The 18,661-nt window shown below is 36.3% G+C and overlaps 1 protein-coding gene across 4 annotated transcripts in view; it reads left to right on the top strand.

The window, feature by feature from the left end:
* The window catches only part of SNRK (SNF related kinase), a 39,432-nt gene that overhangs the window by 2,653 nt on the left and 18,118 nt on the right, over window positions 1–18,661 (top strand). For all 4 annotated transcript variants that reach the window (XM_021525884.3, XM_021525883.3, XM_085569383.1 and 1 more), the window contains 2 exons: window positions 7,687–7,784; window positions 9,115–9,808. In XM_021525884.3, the coding sequence (XP_021381559.1) occupies window positions 9,220–9,808 (589 nt within the window). In that variant the 5' untranslated portion in view covers window positions 7,687–7,784; window positions 9,115–9,219. The remainder of the gene's footprint in view (window positions 1–7,686; window positions 7,785–9,114; window positions 9,809–18,661) is intronic.

Below are 18,661 nucleotides of genomic sequence, written 5' to 3'. Positions count from 1 at the left end.
TCCTTTTTTGGATTCTCAAAATTTCACTGAAATGCTATAGCTGTAAAACTTACTGGTTAACTTCTGTCCATTCCTATTAATAGTGTTTATGGTTATGTCTTAAAATAAGAAACCAATAAAATGTGGTTCAGATCAAGGATAGAGGGCTGAGCTGCAGTTTATGATGAATACAGTAATATTAAATTGTATAAGCTCTCAACTTTAGTAGCCTCTGCGGTTCTGCCCATCTTTTGTGTCACATTATTTTCAAGCACTTAACTGAAATGCTACAGCTGCTATAATAATGTAAAGTACCTGTAGTTTTAATACACATAACACTATTATGTAAGAGCTTAAGAGGATTTGAAAAAAATATATATTCCCTTACAATTCTAGGATAACTCAGCCTGGCAGAGTTCTAGTACACATAAGTTGATTGAGTCACCAATGTTAAGACCTTAATGAGAAATAATTATACTTGCAAAGTGCAAAACAGAGCATGTTCACTTTCTGAAAAGCTGAATCCCTCTGTTAGAGTGATCTTCTACAACAGTGCTGGGACACAAATGTTACACTGTATTTGTCAGCCTATTTTCTTTCTTTATGTATCATTGTGGGTTTTCCTGCAGCAATCTCCTGTCTAGTTACTGGCTGGATTTTATTGAGAGATGATAGCCTAGGCTTTAGTATAATCTTAGTTCATGTTAAAGCATGGCAAATTTCATGTGTCTGGCCGTTCCTGACTAATTTAGGTTGCTATGAATGAGAATAAGGTATTGAAACTGAGTAACTATTGGTTGGAGTAAATTTATCAGGATTTAAGCAGTTTGTATCCTAGATGGAAAACACCAGTCTCATAGTGGCAACTTAAGTCAATTAAGTACTTGAATTTTATATTACCAGATTTATTGCTAATCAAACAAAACTATATGATATTTGACCTTGAAGATATTAAGAAATTTAATAGAAATTATTATTGTTTGTAATAGGTACTAAGAGTATGCACACATATTTGCATCTGAACACTTGTGTTCGAGATGTGTGTGATGTTTTCACCTCCCTTGATATAGGAAGAAAATCATGTTTGTGGTTCTGAATTTATACAACAAAGATGTAGTTTTTAAAAAAGGGCTAACTTTGAAATGTTATGCCACACTGAAGTGTTCATTGATTCATGGCAGAATGTTTAGAGCTCCTCTTAATGGTCTTAGCTGCACTGCCTGGCATGACAAAATTATGTGGTAATGTTAATAAATAGACATTTGAAAAAGGTGAAACAATTCTGACAGTTCATGAACATGGAGTAGATTAAGCAGCTTTTCTAAAGGAGTTTAGTTAGATGGAGTTATCTGCTTTCTGCAAAGTTTCTGCAGTAAGTTTCCTAAATATAAAGATTTAGTGTGCTGTTTAAAAGATGGTGATACCATCATGAATCACCTGATATGCAAAATATCTATTCATCAGTTCACGTTCCTAGTTACTTTGGGGGAAGAAAAAAGAAGAAAACAATTAGGGGATTTAGAATATTAAGTCTTCAAAAATCTACTTGGATATTATTTATAAGGCTTGGAAAAGTGTAATTTTGGGCTAGGGAGTCCAACTACCATGACTTATCTCTGTTGCTTATGCAATTGCTGTCTGAAATATTTGATCTGGATTGGTTAAATCTATGAATGTCTGTAACTAAGATATCCATGCTAGTTTTTTGTAGTTGGGGAAAAATTTTCTGCTGGTGGGAACTGCAAAACATTACATTATCAGCTGAAATGAATTTTTCTATGTATTATGACATCACAGGGTCTGAACAAAGTTTTATAACTGATTTACAGATCCAGAAAGAAAGTGCTAGCAGATATCATAAAACTTGGAGCAAGTCCTTTTAAAAGATGTTATCACATACTGGTATGCAGAAGATAATTAATGAGATGTGGCTATTTAGGAAGATCTGGGGTTTTTTTAATACAATAATACTGCAAGAACAGCTTCAGTGCTTAAATGCTGTATTGATGAAGCCTCTGGTATGTGAACAGGGTAGTGTCTCTCTTGCTTTTTTTTCATTAAAAATGAAAGGCCACATGCTGGCCTTCAAGAGAAGGCGTAAGAGGAAAACAGATACAACATGAGATTAATTGCTTTTGGAGCTGTGGCTGGTGTGAGGACTTTAAATAGTGTAAAGCTATTGCTGAGTTTTTAAATCTGTAGGGCAGCTTGTATTTGTCTTGTGTAATACCTCCTCTTAGAAATGGAAAGTACCTTGTGAACTGCGGGGAATTATCAGCAAGCTTGTGAAAGTACTTTGGGCTTTTAACATATTTCACAATTGGAACCAGTGCCAGTAACTACCGATGATGGGTTTGTCAGTGGCTCTTAGTTCCATCAGTCTTAGTGCATCTGTCCTCTTAATAGCTTTGGAGTCTAGTGTGTAATCATAATCTTGCTGTTACTGCTACTGTCTTACTATTGCTTTGGAGTCTGTACATCAACGTAGTCTCTATTTTTTCTCATTCACCTGCTTGGAAAGGAAAAGGAAATAGATGTTCTTGACTTTTAAAGTGGAGGCCTTGAAGGACCAATTCAGATCCAGTGCCTTCTTTAAGTTGTCTGTATTGAGGGTGATTCTCATAGATATCAACTATCAGGTGGAGTTTCTACAACACAGTTCTCAAATTTTAGTTTGCTCTTTGCTGGTCTTCTGCAGACCACTTAGCTTAGCTGTGTGAAAAAGGAAAGTTTAAATTGTGTATGCTTGTTGGTACTGCTCTAATCTTCAAGTAATCTGTAGGTCTGAAAGTTTGGGAATTCCTTATCTAAGAAATAAATGTGTTTTTTAATGGATGATATCCAGATCATGCATTGTATCTTTTACATTTTCCTTTCCTTATGCATTGGATCTACTTCCAAGTGTCTTGCTCTTAGAAGTCAGGTCATGCAAGCTCTAATTGTTTTCTATTACAAAATGCTGTTAGTCACTTTTTTCTTCTTAAATCTATAATAGCACTGCCATTCCCATCCTCCAACATTTTGTTGGTCCAGGAGCAATGTTTTACCAAGTTTATTGATTTGCCAAATATTTCTGCTGCTGGGTATTCATTGAATAATGGACCTTTCAATTGAAGAATTCTTGTTGGCATTTTGCTTTTACTTCAATACTAAGAAGAGTTAAGTCTAGACGTCAGTAGCTCTAATGCCTGTGATACACTCTAAAATTATGAAATGCATTTCATTAGAGATTTCCCAAATGTTTAGAATGGCAAAACTTCATCAGCAATTGGCACCTCTTGTATCTTTTCAGAGCAAAATTCTACAGACTGTTTAAAACTAAGGAGTACAGTTAAGTTTCACAGGTTAATTCTTCTTTTTATGTTTGTAACACAGCATTACTTGATAACTCTTCATCATGATCTTCATAATTTTAGTAGTAGTCTGTACTGAATAGTAGAGAGGTTTACTGATATATCTTGGCATTTCAGTGACACAGTATGGGCTGGATATGGACACTGATGCTTAACAGAAAAATGAAAGAAGTGCATGTACACCTTGAAAAAAAATTCCTTTAGTGTTTTATTCTGGAACTGGAGCAGGATAGTTTATAGGATTTGTCATCAGTGAAAGGGAGGATATGTGTGTGTATACTATGGTGCAGTCATATAAAGTGGAAAATAAAACTTTAGATGGCATTGCGTATATAAGGGCTGAGTTGTAACACAGCTGTCTCTGTGAATTGTGTCTTCCTCTGCCCCGCAAAAGTGCTGCTTGTACAAAATGTTTGGCTGTAGGGTGAGTGTAGATTGCCATTATGTCTTTAAGTGCCTTTGAATGGTAGTTGTGAAGGCCACAGAAAGGTAGAAGAGGAAGGGCTCTGCTGGATCATGACACCTGTATGCAAACAGAAGGAGAATATACTTCCCTGGAATCCTGACTTGAGTCTTGAGTATTCAAGAAATAGTGGGTACTAGGAGCTTAAGAAGTTTGAAATACGCTGGAGGAGTTGCATAATGATAAGTTTTCAGGGCATGTGATATGCATTGAATGTATGTGTTCTTCATGTGTTGCTCTTGCAATGCCTTTTACCTGCTTCTGGTGCGTTGGTGCACCCTTATACCAGAAGAAAGGTGATAAAAATTCCTCTGGGGAAGTGAAGGTCATATAGTAACAAGACAGACTGTTTTTAAAGGTTCATAGATTACCCTGTTAAGATACCTTATGTTAGGATGGCAGATAAAAATTGGGAGGAAATATTGGAAATAAACGAAAAATAACATTTGCAGTTTATCTACTGAGTTAATATGTTCTTCAGTTTGCTCTCAGATTCCAATGATTTGTACAAATTCTTTTCAGAGTGAAAAAAAAAAAATTGCCTCTGAATCTCTCTATTCTGTGTATGTAAAATTTTGGATTTCGTATTTCTAGGAACACAGTCAACATAAGTCTTGCCCTCAATATACAGTTATGCAGTAAGTAAATAATTGATATAGATGTCGTTACTTATCTGAGACAAAAGAGAGCAAAAGGAGAAGCAGGGTAAAACTTCAGTCTATCTGGTGAATGTGTATAATGTGTGCATCCACTGAATTAATTCTAAACTCCTGTTACAGAAAATGAAAGCATGTGCTTTTACAAAATTATTCATCTGATCTCTTTGGCTATCTGCTTTAGGGCACAATTTGTTTTATCACAGACTCTTATCTGTGTTGACTGACTCTCCATTTATCGTGAAGGGAGACAGGAATGGTTAGCTGTCTGTGGATGGACAAGTCTCAGTGAAGATTACTTCAGCTTTTATGTCTGTTAGACTGATGATGCAGGGAAGCCTCTGCATTGATAGCTTTTCAACATTTTGTTTAAATGGCACCCCGAAGCTTCATTTTCTAAAGTAAGCTAATACACCCATTAGGGTAAGATGAACTAGGCTGGTCTTACATGCAGTGTGTAATCTAATGAAACTTTTTGAAAAGGGTGAATTGCTTAAAGAAAAACTAGTGTCTCTGAAACATGCCTCTTTTTCTAAACAGATCTATTCATCCATATTTTAAAGATGGTTGAATCACAATACTGTTGCTAAGCTTCTTAATAGGATGCATGTGATATTACAAAACAGCTCCTGCAGATCTCCATTAGGGGCTGTTTGCAGTGTTTTGTGGGATAGGTATATGAGCTTCTGTGGAAAGAAGGATATGTTATTAATTTATTTACTGGTAAATGTTTATATTGCATAAAATCAGTAGCGGGGGCATAGCTGAGTTCTGGTACAATTAGAGAAAAATGTATTTTTAGAACCATAATTAGCCGCATGGATTAAATGCTACTAATGGTTAGTTAACTCATCAACTAGAAAAACCAAACTCTAATGCTTAAATGTAATGCTAAAAAATGAACTTATCAGGGGTTTAACATAATGTGAATGAAAAGACAGGTAAATATTTTCTGTGATATAAGTGTCTCTTAAATGCTGTTTTGCAGGCTGTCATTTGGCTTGCTGCTAACATGTGGCTGGTGGAAATTTTGCTTATTGTCTGCTTTAGTCTGTAGTTCCTTCACTTGGGAAAATGTTCAAGAGGTCACATTGTAAACTGGATCACCAAAATGATCCATCATTAAAAGTAATCCTGTTTTGGAGGGTCATGGCAAAACTAGACACTTGTGTGGTTTCATCTATAGTCAACCCCAGAAGTTTTTCTTTTGTAACTAAGGAGACAACAACACAGGGTCTCAAAGAGGCTCTGGCTTGAAATAGTGGATCCTTAAGTACTGTCAAAATTCTACTTTCTTCCTCTTAAGAGAATCTGAGAAAGAGAAACTGCTCTGAAATGTACTGGTATGGCAACTATTCTCCTTTAAATGGAATATTTAAACTGTAACCAAGGCTTGTATCTATATACACTATGACATTTTTGCATCCACTTACTACTGCTGAACAATTCTAAACTTCTGTATTTTCAAACCGTGTGTTGCATCTGAGATCCCTGTATTTAGCTGTGGGAGCTTCATCTATGCAGATTTATTTTAAAACCACAGAGATAAGGATTAGTTGGTCTGTTATTGTGGAGACTACAAGTTAAACTGTTAATGAATCTCCAATTATTTTATTACAGTTAATGGGACTGCAACATTAATAAACATAGTTTATCTTCCATTTCTGTAAGCTCTTATCCTATTGATTATTCTCTGATATATTTCTCCGTGGCTTAGACATAACTGTTTTTTGCTGGAATTCTGTTGACAGGTTGATTTTTATGTGTATTCTGTGATTTAGAGTTAAATCACTTGTTGTGCTTATACAATGATGGTTGAAAATGTGCCAAGTGAACAAAGTAATCTTTCCTTACTGCTGAGTGTTGCAGTTAAATTCAGACAAGCTGTCTTAATTTGTGTGCTCCAGTTTTCTTTTAATTTCTTTAATCTAGAAGCAGTTAGGAGACGGATTAGGATGCTGTGGAGACAGCAGTACTATAAAAGCATGTTTGTGTGGGGAGTTTTGTTATTGTTATTGGGTTTTTTAAAGTGCTGGCAATCCCTTTAGGAGTGAGACTCTGCAGTTGCACAACCATATAGGGCACAGCTGATTAATATATCCCCTCCTGCTTCATGCAGGCTTATATTAAGTGGTTAATGTGTATACATGGAATGTTTTTCATTAGTCTTCATTTTGGGATTAGGTCAGTATAATGGAACATTATACAACTATACATTTTATAATTTTAATTCTATAATTTTTCAATTGCTTGAGAACATTGTCAGTGTGCAGTTGCAGTGGTAGTGAAAATACCCTCAAACCTGGCCTAAGAAGATATAATAGAACAAACCAGAAAATGAGTAGAGAAGGGTGAGAAGAATGCTAAAGCCTGTGGAATAACCTCTGCAAAAGGATTTATAGACTAGGATTAGAATAAAATTGAGCTGAAGCTAGGAAGGGAGGAAACTAATTCTGTGAGTTGCTTGAGGCAAGGTAATGGAGTATGATAGTTCTTGTTTTGGAACAGACGGTGAATGAGAAGATGCACAAATTATCAAGAGATTAAAAACAAACAAGGGGAAGTGGTTCTTCTCACAGAATATAGTTAAGTTATTCAGCTCTGCTGCAGTCTGTTCTTCACAATTCACATGCTTTAATAAAGCACCTGCCCAGTTTCACAGGGCGTGGTGGGGTAGAATCAATCAAGTGCTATTAAACACAAACCCACTGCTCTCAGATATAAAGAAGTTTTCGGATCTCTGAAAGATAAGGAGAGTTTTATTGTTTATTGTTGTATTTGCCATTGTATTATGTTGTTCCCTATGCATTCTGTAATAGTTTCTACCAGGTAGGAGAGTGGGCATTTAGTTTAATGTAGTATGCTTTAATTCAGTTTTGTGCTTTTATTGAATAAGGACGGGATGGTGTTACGTGGGAATGGTAGGGGAAGGTCTGTAAAATGAGCAGTTTGTGAAGTGTTGGGAAGCAGATATGCCAACCATCGTTTTAGTGGAGTGGCTTTTGAAAGAGCATGTGAAGCATAGTGCTTACTTGTAGAATAAAAGGGTGTGTACAGCAACACAAAACCCAGTGAAGTTTGTTGAAGCTTGATGACTGTTTTTAAAGAAACATAAAACCTCAAACCTCAAGATTTATATTGTTTGTTGTTGTATTAATGCTTGTTGTACTTAACCCTGTTCCTTGTCTAGGTTATGAAATTTTGGAAGTTAATTGATTTCATTGAAATTTTACAGGCGTGGAGGTCTCAAACTGAATTCTCTGGGTTTTGTGGAAGCAGACAGCAGGATAGTGAAGAGGTTGTACCATGGCTCCAGCTAAAAGAAGCAGTAAGGTGAGCTTGTTAAACATCACAGAATCCTCATAGGACCCCCAACCTTGTAATTGAATTCATATGAAACCAGGTTCATTAGTTTCACTGTGAAATAACTTGTTTAGCAGGGAGTGTTTTTAATCTCATGCTTACATTTCAACTTGAGAATAACTAATGTAAGGGGTTGTTTGGTTGCCAGCTTCCTTTTCAAAGTTTTTCATTTTGAAGTTCAGTTTTGAAACTGAAAATATATTCTAAAGAGCTGTTTTTTCTCTATTTTAGAGTAGGCAATGAGCCAGCTAATTTTCATATTTCTAACTACTTTGCACTCAGAGTTGGAGAAATGGTTAGCTTTTTGATAGCTACAGTTTTTTATTTAAACCTCAATCTAAGTTAACAATGCAGGAAAAAGTTCTGGGAGGTTTTATATGTAGGAAAAAAAAAGACAATGGGATGCAAGACCTTCAAAACCAGTTTTGAATATGAATATTTTATAAGTTGGGTCTGGTTTGCTTAAATGCCAAATACCTAGTAAGCAGGAATTCACTACACAAAAGCTGAACTCTTGAGTCTTCTCTGCTTCTTTCCTACTCTTCTTCCGCTTCTCCTCACTCATTCCCAGGCCTGATGAACATATGCAGCCTACCTCCAAACTTTTTATCAACAGTTTGTATAACTTCAGTCAAAATATTTAATAAAACTTAGTGGTAAAATTTATTTATCACTGAGTACATCCACAGTTTCATTTCAGCCTTCAGAGCGTTGTTCACTTGCATTAATTACAGTATTGATTGATAATGCTCAAGCTAATTAGAGTAACAAAATTAAGTGTTACATGTCACTTTGAGCTTTACTAAACAGAAAGCTGTTAAAAAGGAGGAGCTAAAAGTCTCGAGTCATGCCATGACAACTTTGTATTAGAGCTGTTTCATGCGCAATATGAAGGGATGTGCCAAAAAAAGATGTATTAGGTATGTTTCTCTTGATGATATTCTGTGCTGCCCAGCTGTTTTATAGTGTATCTGGAAAAGTTAGATTTCAGCTTTGCTAATTGTAACAGTCTTTATAACACCAATTTCTTCAAGTGCTGCTTGAAAGGTTTCTGACTCAAGGCAATGAAGGCCACTGAATTTGTGACAAATTTTCATTATTGCAGTGTTGAAACTCATTTTCTTCTAGCATACTGATAATGTGATGTCAGAAATCTGCAAGTTAGCACAGTCTACTTTATTAAATCCTTTGCAAAAATTTCTGAAGATTATTTAATAAATCTGTAGTAATGTGCTAATGTAACTTGAAGTAATTACAAGCACTTTTATACAAGCATGTAATCTTTTCTCTTTGTTTTTAGGTATGCTTGGCAGTGATTATGGACTATTTATTTGCATCAGATACTCTTATATGAAAATACCACGTTTCCAAAGAGCTTAAATATTATTTCATCTTCTGAAACAGAATGGCAGGCTTCAAACGAGGATATGATGGAAAAATTGCAGGATTATATGACTTGGATAAAACTTTGGGCAGAGGCCATTTTGCTGTGGTCAAACTTGCTCGGCATGTCTTTACAGGTGAAAAAGTAGCAGTAAAAGTCATTGACAAGACCAAACTGGACACTCTTGCTACTGGACATCTCTTTCAAGAAGTCAGGTGCATGAAATTAGTGCAGCATCCCAACATTGTGCGGCTGTACGAAGTGATTGACACCCAGACAAAGCTTTATCTCATCTTAGAGCTAGGGGATGGTGGAGATATGTTTGATTACATCATGAAACATGAAGAAGGTCTCAACGAAGACCTGGCAAAAAAATACTTTGCTCAAATAGTTCATGCTATATCCTACTGCCATAAACTGCATGTAGTTCATAGAGACTTAAAACCAGAGAATGTGGTTTTCTTTGAAAAACAAGGACTTGTGAAATTGACTGATTTTGGCTTCAGCAACAAATTTCAGCCTGGAAAGAAGCTCACTACAAGCTGTGGATCTCTTGCATATTCTGCTCCTGAAATTTTACTTGGGGATGAATATGATGCACCAGCAGTGGGTAGGTATATCTGCTTTGAATTCAACCAATAATCTGTAAACATAAATACCATGATCTTGTACCTCTCTGTTCTGTTTCAAGATAATGCCAAATACAGAAGGCAGCTAACTGGCAAGAAGTAATATAACCTAGATGAATTGTGGATGAGGTTATGCTGGAGCAGCTCTGTTTGAAGGAGATACTCAAACATTCTCAAAATGTGTAAAAGTTCTTGTATGAAATGATGCAATTGTTTACATTGTAATTCTTAATTAATAATAATGTGGATGCAATAGGTATATTTGTAAATACTCAGAGAGAACCCATCTTCTTTTTGAAAAGTTGCCTGTTCCAAATTTATTTTTAACATGACCTTACACTCCCTTGTACCCAACCATGAGTGATTTTCTTTGCTCAATTTAGCCATGTAAGAGTAGCATTGTGGGGCCAGGCTGCTTGCATGTTCTGCTTCAAGGTGGTGTGAAGCCATGAGTACCAAGTACTAACTCAGCTATCAAACGAGGAGACAGGAAATTAAAGAAAGCTTCAACTCCCTCTTTCCCACCTCTGCCCTTTCATGGTCTGAGAACCAAAAGTAGTGGATGAGTTCCCAGTTGCTCCTGATTGTGTAAAAGGTAAAAAAATAGTAATGTGCAAATGAGTCTTCATGTTTCTAGCTCCAAAGTGGAGTGTGCAGGGTGGACTGCTACATGTAATTCTCTTACTGTCTCTCTTAGGTCTACTGCTTATTGTAGTAGAAGTAATTTAGAGTCTTTTTAGAATAGCTGTAAACATTAATGGGGTCACGGAATATTGTCCTCTAGTCATACAGATAGCTTAAATCTGTAATACAACTCACTTCTCCAGGAGGTGTAGGTACATATACTTGAAAATAGTGCTTCAAGGATAGCTTTTGGTAGACAACATGCCTCTTGTTCTTGTTTGCTCAGTATCTGATACTTGCATGGGTGTTAATAGCTCCCATTAGGACTCTGTACATGGCTCTGCGTGTTTTGTTTTGTTTTATAGTAGTGACTGTATAGTATAGTAGTGACTGTAGTGATGGTTTAAATTAAGACAGTTGTCCAGGTTTTTGCTAATTTACCTGAGGTGAACAATTGGCTAATTTTGTGTGTTGACAGGCACACTGTTCAGCTACAATTCTCGCATTATTTTTAAGTATAAATATTTTTAGCTATTAGGTAAAATATTTAGGTTCTTTGCGTAAACATTTGAATAACACTTTGTGGCTTCTGTCTTTGAATAGGTATTGTACTCTGTGTTTTCCGGACTTGAAAGTACTTTCCCAAGTGTGCTATAATTAGGAATTTTGGATCTCTGTTATTTCTGGGTTTGCAAATCAATGTTGATGGTACAGTGTTACTTTACAAATTGATTTCTGCTTAGAGTCAGATGATTCAGGTGAGTTGGTTCTGGTTTTATTAGTGCCAAACTAGAGCTCCTAACTGCTGAGTTTTTCTGTGTTCTCTTATCTCCTTCTGAGAATTTCCTGAAGCATAATTTCCTGATAGCAGTGGCCTTCAAAACTAGATGTAAAAGTGCATTTGTTAGATATTCTATACAATGCTTTATGTGCATTACTTCTTGAAAAATTGAATAGCAGTCAAATTTTGGAGGATGAGCAAAAAAATAGGTTTTGATACTGCTGCCCAGTTGAAGATGCTTGGGAGAAAGGAGGTGTGTGTAGATTAATGGGGGAAGGGGAATTAGGAGCATTATGACCAGATGGTCCAAATTGAGTTATATAGTTAACAAAGCATGCTTTGGACCTCTTAATGATGAATGTAATCATGTTTGTTAGAGGACTCTGTAAACACTTAGAGAGGTAAACTTCTGAATAGTGCTAAAAGAAAATTTTTTAATGGATTCATAGAGGGGGAGATCTGGTTAATATGGAATGGATTGATGTGAACAGTAGAAAAATTAGGAAAAAAATGAAATTCTTTAAACTAGTGTCAAAGGATGCCAATTGTTTTCTATTTCTGAGAATATTTAAATACACCTCAGTAGTTAGTTCTTGCTTGCTTATTCCCCAGTATGCTGTCTCAACTACTAGATACTTAAAACTTCTATCCTAGTTGAGCAATTGCAGTGCTTGTATCCTAACAAGCACTGCAATGACAAGTGGCATATTTTTCATCACTTTGTAATGCACTACGAAATCTCTCTAAAGTACTGTCAGTTACCAGAGCAAAAATACCACAATTTACTATAAGATTCCAATAAGGTGATGACCTTAAAGGCTCTGGATTTTCCTTTTCTAACTCTGGGGAAAAAGGTAAGATACACTATACATATTTTTTAAATATGATTTAGTATTTTAAGTGCAAAGATCATGGGGGGAAAAAATAGGGCCTTTTTTAAAGCCCTCTTTCCCCTAAAAGAAATCTTAAACATAACTTTAGGAAATCTATCACTAAAATTGTAATTATGTAACTGAGAAAGGAGCTTCTGCAAACCTTACTTAAACTTGAAAGATAAATATTTGTGCTAGGATGAGGTTGTACTTGTAAACTAGGGGTATGTATAAATTCAGAAGTAAACATTTTCAAGAAAGAAATTTCATCAGTTACATTGTGATGCAAGTAATGTGCAAGGTATGCATGTATAGCTTGAAATAGTGGTGGAGTGCTGTGAATTCATTCAGCTGTCAGCTGAATGGGGCTATTAATATTGCAATAATAGTGACTGACAATGACAAAGATTCTTCCACCATTACAGCTGAACCAATCTAAAAACTTATTCCTTAGTAAAAAGGAGGTCATGCTTTCCCCAGTGCAATGACATGGTCATGCCCCCTTGTGAGCACCTGACCACTTGAAATCCAACTTAGTTTACTAAAATGACAAATTGAAATGGATTCCCCTGCTTACACTCTGTTCATATTAAAGTACCTTTGCATTAATTTTGTTTTTAAAACCCCGCACCTGTTTTTATTCATGCAAAATTGTTGCAAAAATTATGGAAGAAAAATTGATCAGGGTGTATGATGGGGTTTTTTTTTGGCCAAAGAGTTTGCCACAAATGTGGCTTTTTGGATGTCTTACGAATAATATTAGAATGAGTATATAAAGGAAGGTAATTTACATTTTCTTTCAACAAACAACTGAAATATTTAGGGCAAGTCTTTATTAAGTTATATACTTAATAAAGATAATAGAAAAGCTTTTTGAAAACAACTGTTTCAGCTAGTTGAGGGATTAATCTGCCCTTTGCAATGTCACTTGAAAGTTTGCACACTTGAAAAGAGCCTAGTTAATTTAGGCCTCTCATTTCCTTTTGTGTTTAAAGCTGTAGCTATAATGATGCAAGAGGAATATTGGGCAATGATCATATGTTCCCAGGGCTTGTCGAAAAGCTGAGCAAGTCAGATAATGAGAAGTTCTGTTGCTTGTACTTTTCCATGTTTTTCTTTTATACTTAATTAAAATTTGTTCCAATCAGAGGAAAGTGAGAGGACTGTTGTTGGACATGAAGTTCATTTCCTAAATCAGTGGACATGCTACTTTAGGTCAGAGTTCTGTCTAGAGCAGTGGTGTGATACCATGAGCTCCATCAGTATTTAAAAGTTGATAACTACAGATGAGAGAGAACAGTGTGCTTCTGCTGTTTTTGCTCTACCAGCATCAACAGAAATTGGTTCATTAAATAAACAGAAATTGCCTCTTTCCTAGGTGATAAAATTTAGTTGGAATTTTTCAGATTAGTTGATTCTTCCAGAGGAGGGCAGGTTCTATTTTAACTGCTTGGCATCTCTACAAAGTGTGAAGTGCTGTGTAGGCTACAGCAACACTGGAAGACACAAACACTTGTGATAGGTTCATGTTATTGTAGTTGGGTATTGTGCAAATGCATGGAAACATTTGCAGAATAAATTCATTCTTCTGGGGATGAAAAATGGGTAAATTCAGATTGTGGCATTGGGATTTTGTACATTTAGCACAAATGAGCTGGCCTTGAGAAAAGTACTGTAATACACAAATAACATTTTAGTTATCATCACAGTTAATTATCATTGCAGTTTGTCCTCACAGCAACACAAAGAGAATGGTGGCAAGATGTTCTCTTAAAAGACATGACTAACAAGAATATTGTGGTTACTGTAACTCAGTGCTACTCAACTGGCACTTTGTAGTCCAAATCCAACTTTCTGCTGCCCTGGAAGTTGCAGATAACTTCTGCTGCTTTAGTAGTTGGATAGGGGCTTGCACAACTCAGACTTGGATATCTTCTGTCAATGTGCTAAAACTACATATTCATTACCTAGTCATATGTTTTTGATTACAGAAGGAAACAGAGGCTTTGTTATACATACGCTCTGCTTTCCCGAGATGACGATACACTGCCTTTAGACCCACCTTGTGCCTGTTGGAATGAACCCAAATTATTTTCTTTTCTTTTTGCATCAAGACTTTGCAAGGGCTTTTTAATACAGTGTTGCTGGAATGTGCTTAGTGTTTCAAAGCTTCAGCCATGTTCACAGGGTGCTTGAGCATAGCCAGCTAGCCCCAGTGACCCTGTCTGGCCTGTGTGGGGCTAGTTTGGATATTCCTGGGTGTGTATAACACTTCATTCTCAAACCGAATGACTAATGTAAACCTTTGCCCAGTGGCTATATACAGTAACCTTCTGCACTTAAAAAAAACACTGAATATAAGATCTGACTGACTGGTATTAAAGAAACAAGGTTGTAAGATACTTGCAGATCATAAACAGTATCAAATAACTGAGCATACCTGGCAGCATTTTGGAGTTTCAGTATGCTCAAAATCAGATTAGAGCCAAGTTCTCAGAAATGAGAAGCATTTCTCTGCTTGGTTTTGTTTTGAAAATCTCCCTTTTTATTGTTGTATTTCAGCACTTCAAACCGTTTATACTTAGAAACATTATCGAATGAGCTTGAGGCTGGAAGGGTGCTGAAAGTGTGATACTTGGCTGCTTCCAGTATAAAGTGTGCCTCCTCTTCTTTTTTGCTTGCATCAGTGCAGAGCTACCCCTTTTCCTGTGCTGCACTCTACTGCGTGGCTGGCCATTTGATGAACTGACTTTTATCAGCTAACTTGACAGAAAACTCTTAGAAAGCCAAAAGCTGTCAGGAAACCTGGTCTCTGCAGGCTTTACTTCTGCCAGGTTAGCAGAGCTGTTTGTTCCCTTAGGATTGAGTGGAAGAGGTGGTGCACAGGAAGTGAAGAGAGGGAATGTGGAGCTTGGAGTAGAATTCTGGAGGAGAGTGGTAGGACCTGTCTCTTGCGTTAGCAAGTTTAGGTAATATCAGCTCTGCTTGGCTCACTTACTTTCCAATTTCTGTGTAAGAGAAACACTTCTGACTGAAATTCATCATCACTGCCAGTGTATTTTTAGGAGAATTGTACACTCTAGTTCTTGGCTTCAAATGTTTTTTGAAGCAAAACAGAAGGAATTGATGTGAGTACTATAGGTGTATGTTTGTCCTGCTGTCTTCTCTAGTGTACTGGTGTTAGCTGTGCTTTTCTGCCTTCATCTTGCTTTGCTGTGTGTTTCATGTTGCTGAAAAAATTGAGTCAAATCAGAAATTAACTTCTTATACTTTTTAGAAGGGGCAAATGGAAGGAATTGATGGTAAAACACTTTCAGAAAGAGTCTTGAGGATAACAAAGTATTTATGTTCTGTGGCGAATTGCATGCAAATAGTGAGGTTTTTTTTTAATGAAATGGGAGTTCAGTTTTCATGCAGTATGCTATCCCTTGGTTCTTTTTTTTTTTTTTCCCTCAGTCTAATTATTGTACTGACTATAAACTATTCTTAATGCTTAAAATTGAAGATGTACATTGCAAGTATTGGAGCCTTGCTTTCAGAAGTGAAGCTTTGATGTGATGGGCCTGCAGTGAACAATGGGAATCTGTGATCCTGATAACTTCTCTTTAAATCTGAGGAAGCTAATATTTTTGAAACTTAATTTATGTTCTGTTCTGGATTACTTTATGCAGAAGTTTCCATGCATTCACCAGTAAACTGCTGAGTGAAGCAAAGAATAATTTATCCAATGAAACTACGGAGAAGAAGCTGTCAAGATAGGCTTCAGTTACTGCCATGTCAGCTAAACTGTAATTTAAATACAAGGATACAGTCATGTTGCTGTGTTCATGGGAGAACTGTTTTCATAGCATTCAAGCTGCTGTTGTGGAGCAAGGTTTTGTTATGATGAATACGAATACATCTCCATAGCCAGGAAGCTTAATTCCATGTATCTCTCAAACAAGTACTCAGATTAATTATTTCCAGCCTGTGGCTGACTAATTTGACAACACAGGTCTGGTGGGACCGAAATCAGTGGTGTACTACCTAGTTATAAACCAGACGCCCAAGTTTTACATTCATGTGTAAAACTGTGTTCAGATGTTAATTTTTTTCTAAATAAAGTAAAAATTATGCATTATACAGCTAAAATGTGTAGAAAAAGATAGTCCTTCAAAAACCATGAAGAATTTTTAAGATACTAGAATCAAATTGTCTTTATATACCAAAAAAACCCAAAATCATTGCAGTGAAAGATGTGCAATAGCTGTATGTGCTGTATAGACTTTGATATGTCCAGTGATTTTGAGAATATATTTTATAAAGAAGAACACTTCCTTTTATGTTTAACTAATTAATGTTGGGTTTTATTCTGGCAAATTATTTTCTGGAGTAGAAGTATTGGAATTCATGCATAAAATGTTGGTTTAGTTTGTTTTTTTAAATACAGGTTCAGTAACTTTTTGGACCTAAACAAGGGATATCAAAGGAGATATAATGTATTTGTAAATGTAGAGCTGATAATTTGGAGTGAAACAGGCTATTTTGGAATAGAGGCAGTGGCATGTGTTCAGTAAGACCTTTCAATGATGGTGTTTTCCTGTTAAGATGCACTTACTGAAACTTGAGATGCATTAGTAACTAAAAAAAAACAACTTGTTTTTATGTTAGTGGTTTTACTCAACCAGCAAAACCCATGCTATGGACTTCAGGGAAAAATCATGAAATCATAGAATGGCTTGAGTTGGAAGGAATCTATCTTAAAGACCATGTATTCCCAACCCTCTGCTGTGGGCAGGGAACCTCTCACTAGACCAGTTTGCTCAGAGCCCCATCCAAGCTGGCCTTGAACACTGACAGGGAAGACTTCCTTCCAAATATCCAATGTAAACTTGCCCTCTGTTTAAAGCCATCAGCCTTTGTCCTATCACTCCACCCCCATGTGAAAAGTCCCTCTCCAGCTCTCGTCTCCCTAGAGCCTTCTCTTTTCCAGGCTAAACTACCCCAACTCTCTCAGCCTGTCTCCACAGGAGAGGTGCTCCAGACCTCTGATCACCTTCATGGTCTTCTCTGGACTCACTGCAGCAGCTCCATGTCCTCCTGTTGGGGCTTCCAGAGTACAGGTACTAGCTGTTAGACTGAATGAAAATAGGAATCACTTCTGAAGAGAAGACTTAGTTACTGATGATTGTGTCTTAGTTAAGTAAAATAACTTAGAACAGACTGTTTCACCAGACAGATAAGCTAATTAGGGAAATAATTTGCTAAATACCATTTGCTATTTATGCTGTTTTTTTGGAGGGACGGGAAAGGAGAGGAGAAGATTTCCCTTAATTCTCTTGTCTGCTATGTGTACTAATAGTAATACTGATGGGACTTTTAGTGCTTTAAAACAAAGAAAAACCCCTGTTCTGCATGTTAATTTAAAAAATGTTAGACTTGATTGTGGATGCTTTCTTCCTCAGCCTTCAGCAAGGGAAAAATAAATGCCATTTGACAAAAACAAAAAATGTTAACAGATGGTAGCATCTCTGAGAACTGGAGAGGTCAGTATATGAGTTTATTCAAAGCCGTTTTCATTAAAAAAATAAAGCATGAAAGAATAGTTAAATCAGCTAAAAACTAAGTATCTATGAAAAAGTAATCCTTATTCTTTACTCTTACACTTGAAATTTTACTGGTCCAGTTTGAGCATATTCCAGATTTGTCAGTAGTCTGCACGTGGCCGTGTAAAAATAAATACTTGTGATATATAGAAATGCTGAAATCTTTTTTCACAAGTATTCTCTACCTTCTCACTGCTGACTTTTTATGCGAGGGATGCAGCTTTTTAAGATTTTTAGCTTATACAGGGGTGGAAATACTTCTCTTACTCTTTTAGAAGCACAAGTATATCAACAAGCACCATTCAGATAATTCAGTGGTATGATACCAGCTTTTATCTTTTGTAATGTTGTATATAATGCTCTATCACTATTTTTAGTAGAAGTAATTTTCTATAGCATTTCACTTGTCATTTGAAGTTTTACTCTTAAATTGTGTTTTGGTTCGAAGTAGTTCACAAGGGGTTTTTGTGTCTTGAGCTCAAAAGAGCAGTCTGCAGGTCTCCAGTTGCTCCCTAGCCCTGAACATGCCCAGAGTGCAGAGATACTGATGACTTTACATAGATTTTTTCCTATTTAGCTTTGCATACAAGAACTAGGTATTGAATTGCTGGTGTGTTGAATCTTTTCCAAGGCTTGTATTCAGCAGGTTTCTATGGATTGGGCTTTCTTCATGAAATCTGCTCTGAAGAGGTAGCAGCAGCAGGGGGAACATTCTTTAGTGCCTTAACACAGTGGTTAGAGGAACAGCCCATAATCCTGAAAATTGGGGTCTATTTCCACCTTCATTTATCCAGTCTGTTTGTTGATACCTCTGTAGGGGAAAAATAAACATGTAAACACTTCTGTCATCTTCATAAAAGTGGGTTTGTTTCCTTTTACCTTAAGTGGCTCCTAGTAGAAAATAACTATAATGTTCAGCTGTTACAATAGGAATATGAAGAGAAATGTATAAAACCTGGCTAAATTTTCTCA

The sequence above is a fragment of the Lonchura striata genome, chromosome 2 (assembly GCF_050655825.1).
Source record: "Lonchura striata isolate lonStrDom1 chromosome 2, ASM5065582v1, whole genome shotgun sequence".
Taxonomy (NCBI): Eukaryota; Metazoa; Chordata; class Aves; order Passeriformes; family Estrildidae; genus Lonchura; species Lonchura striata.
Note: the sequence above shows the minus strand (reverse complement) of the source record. Positions and strands in the feature narration are given on the sequence as shown.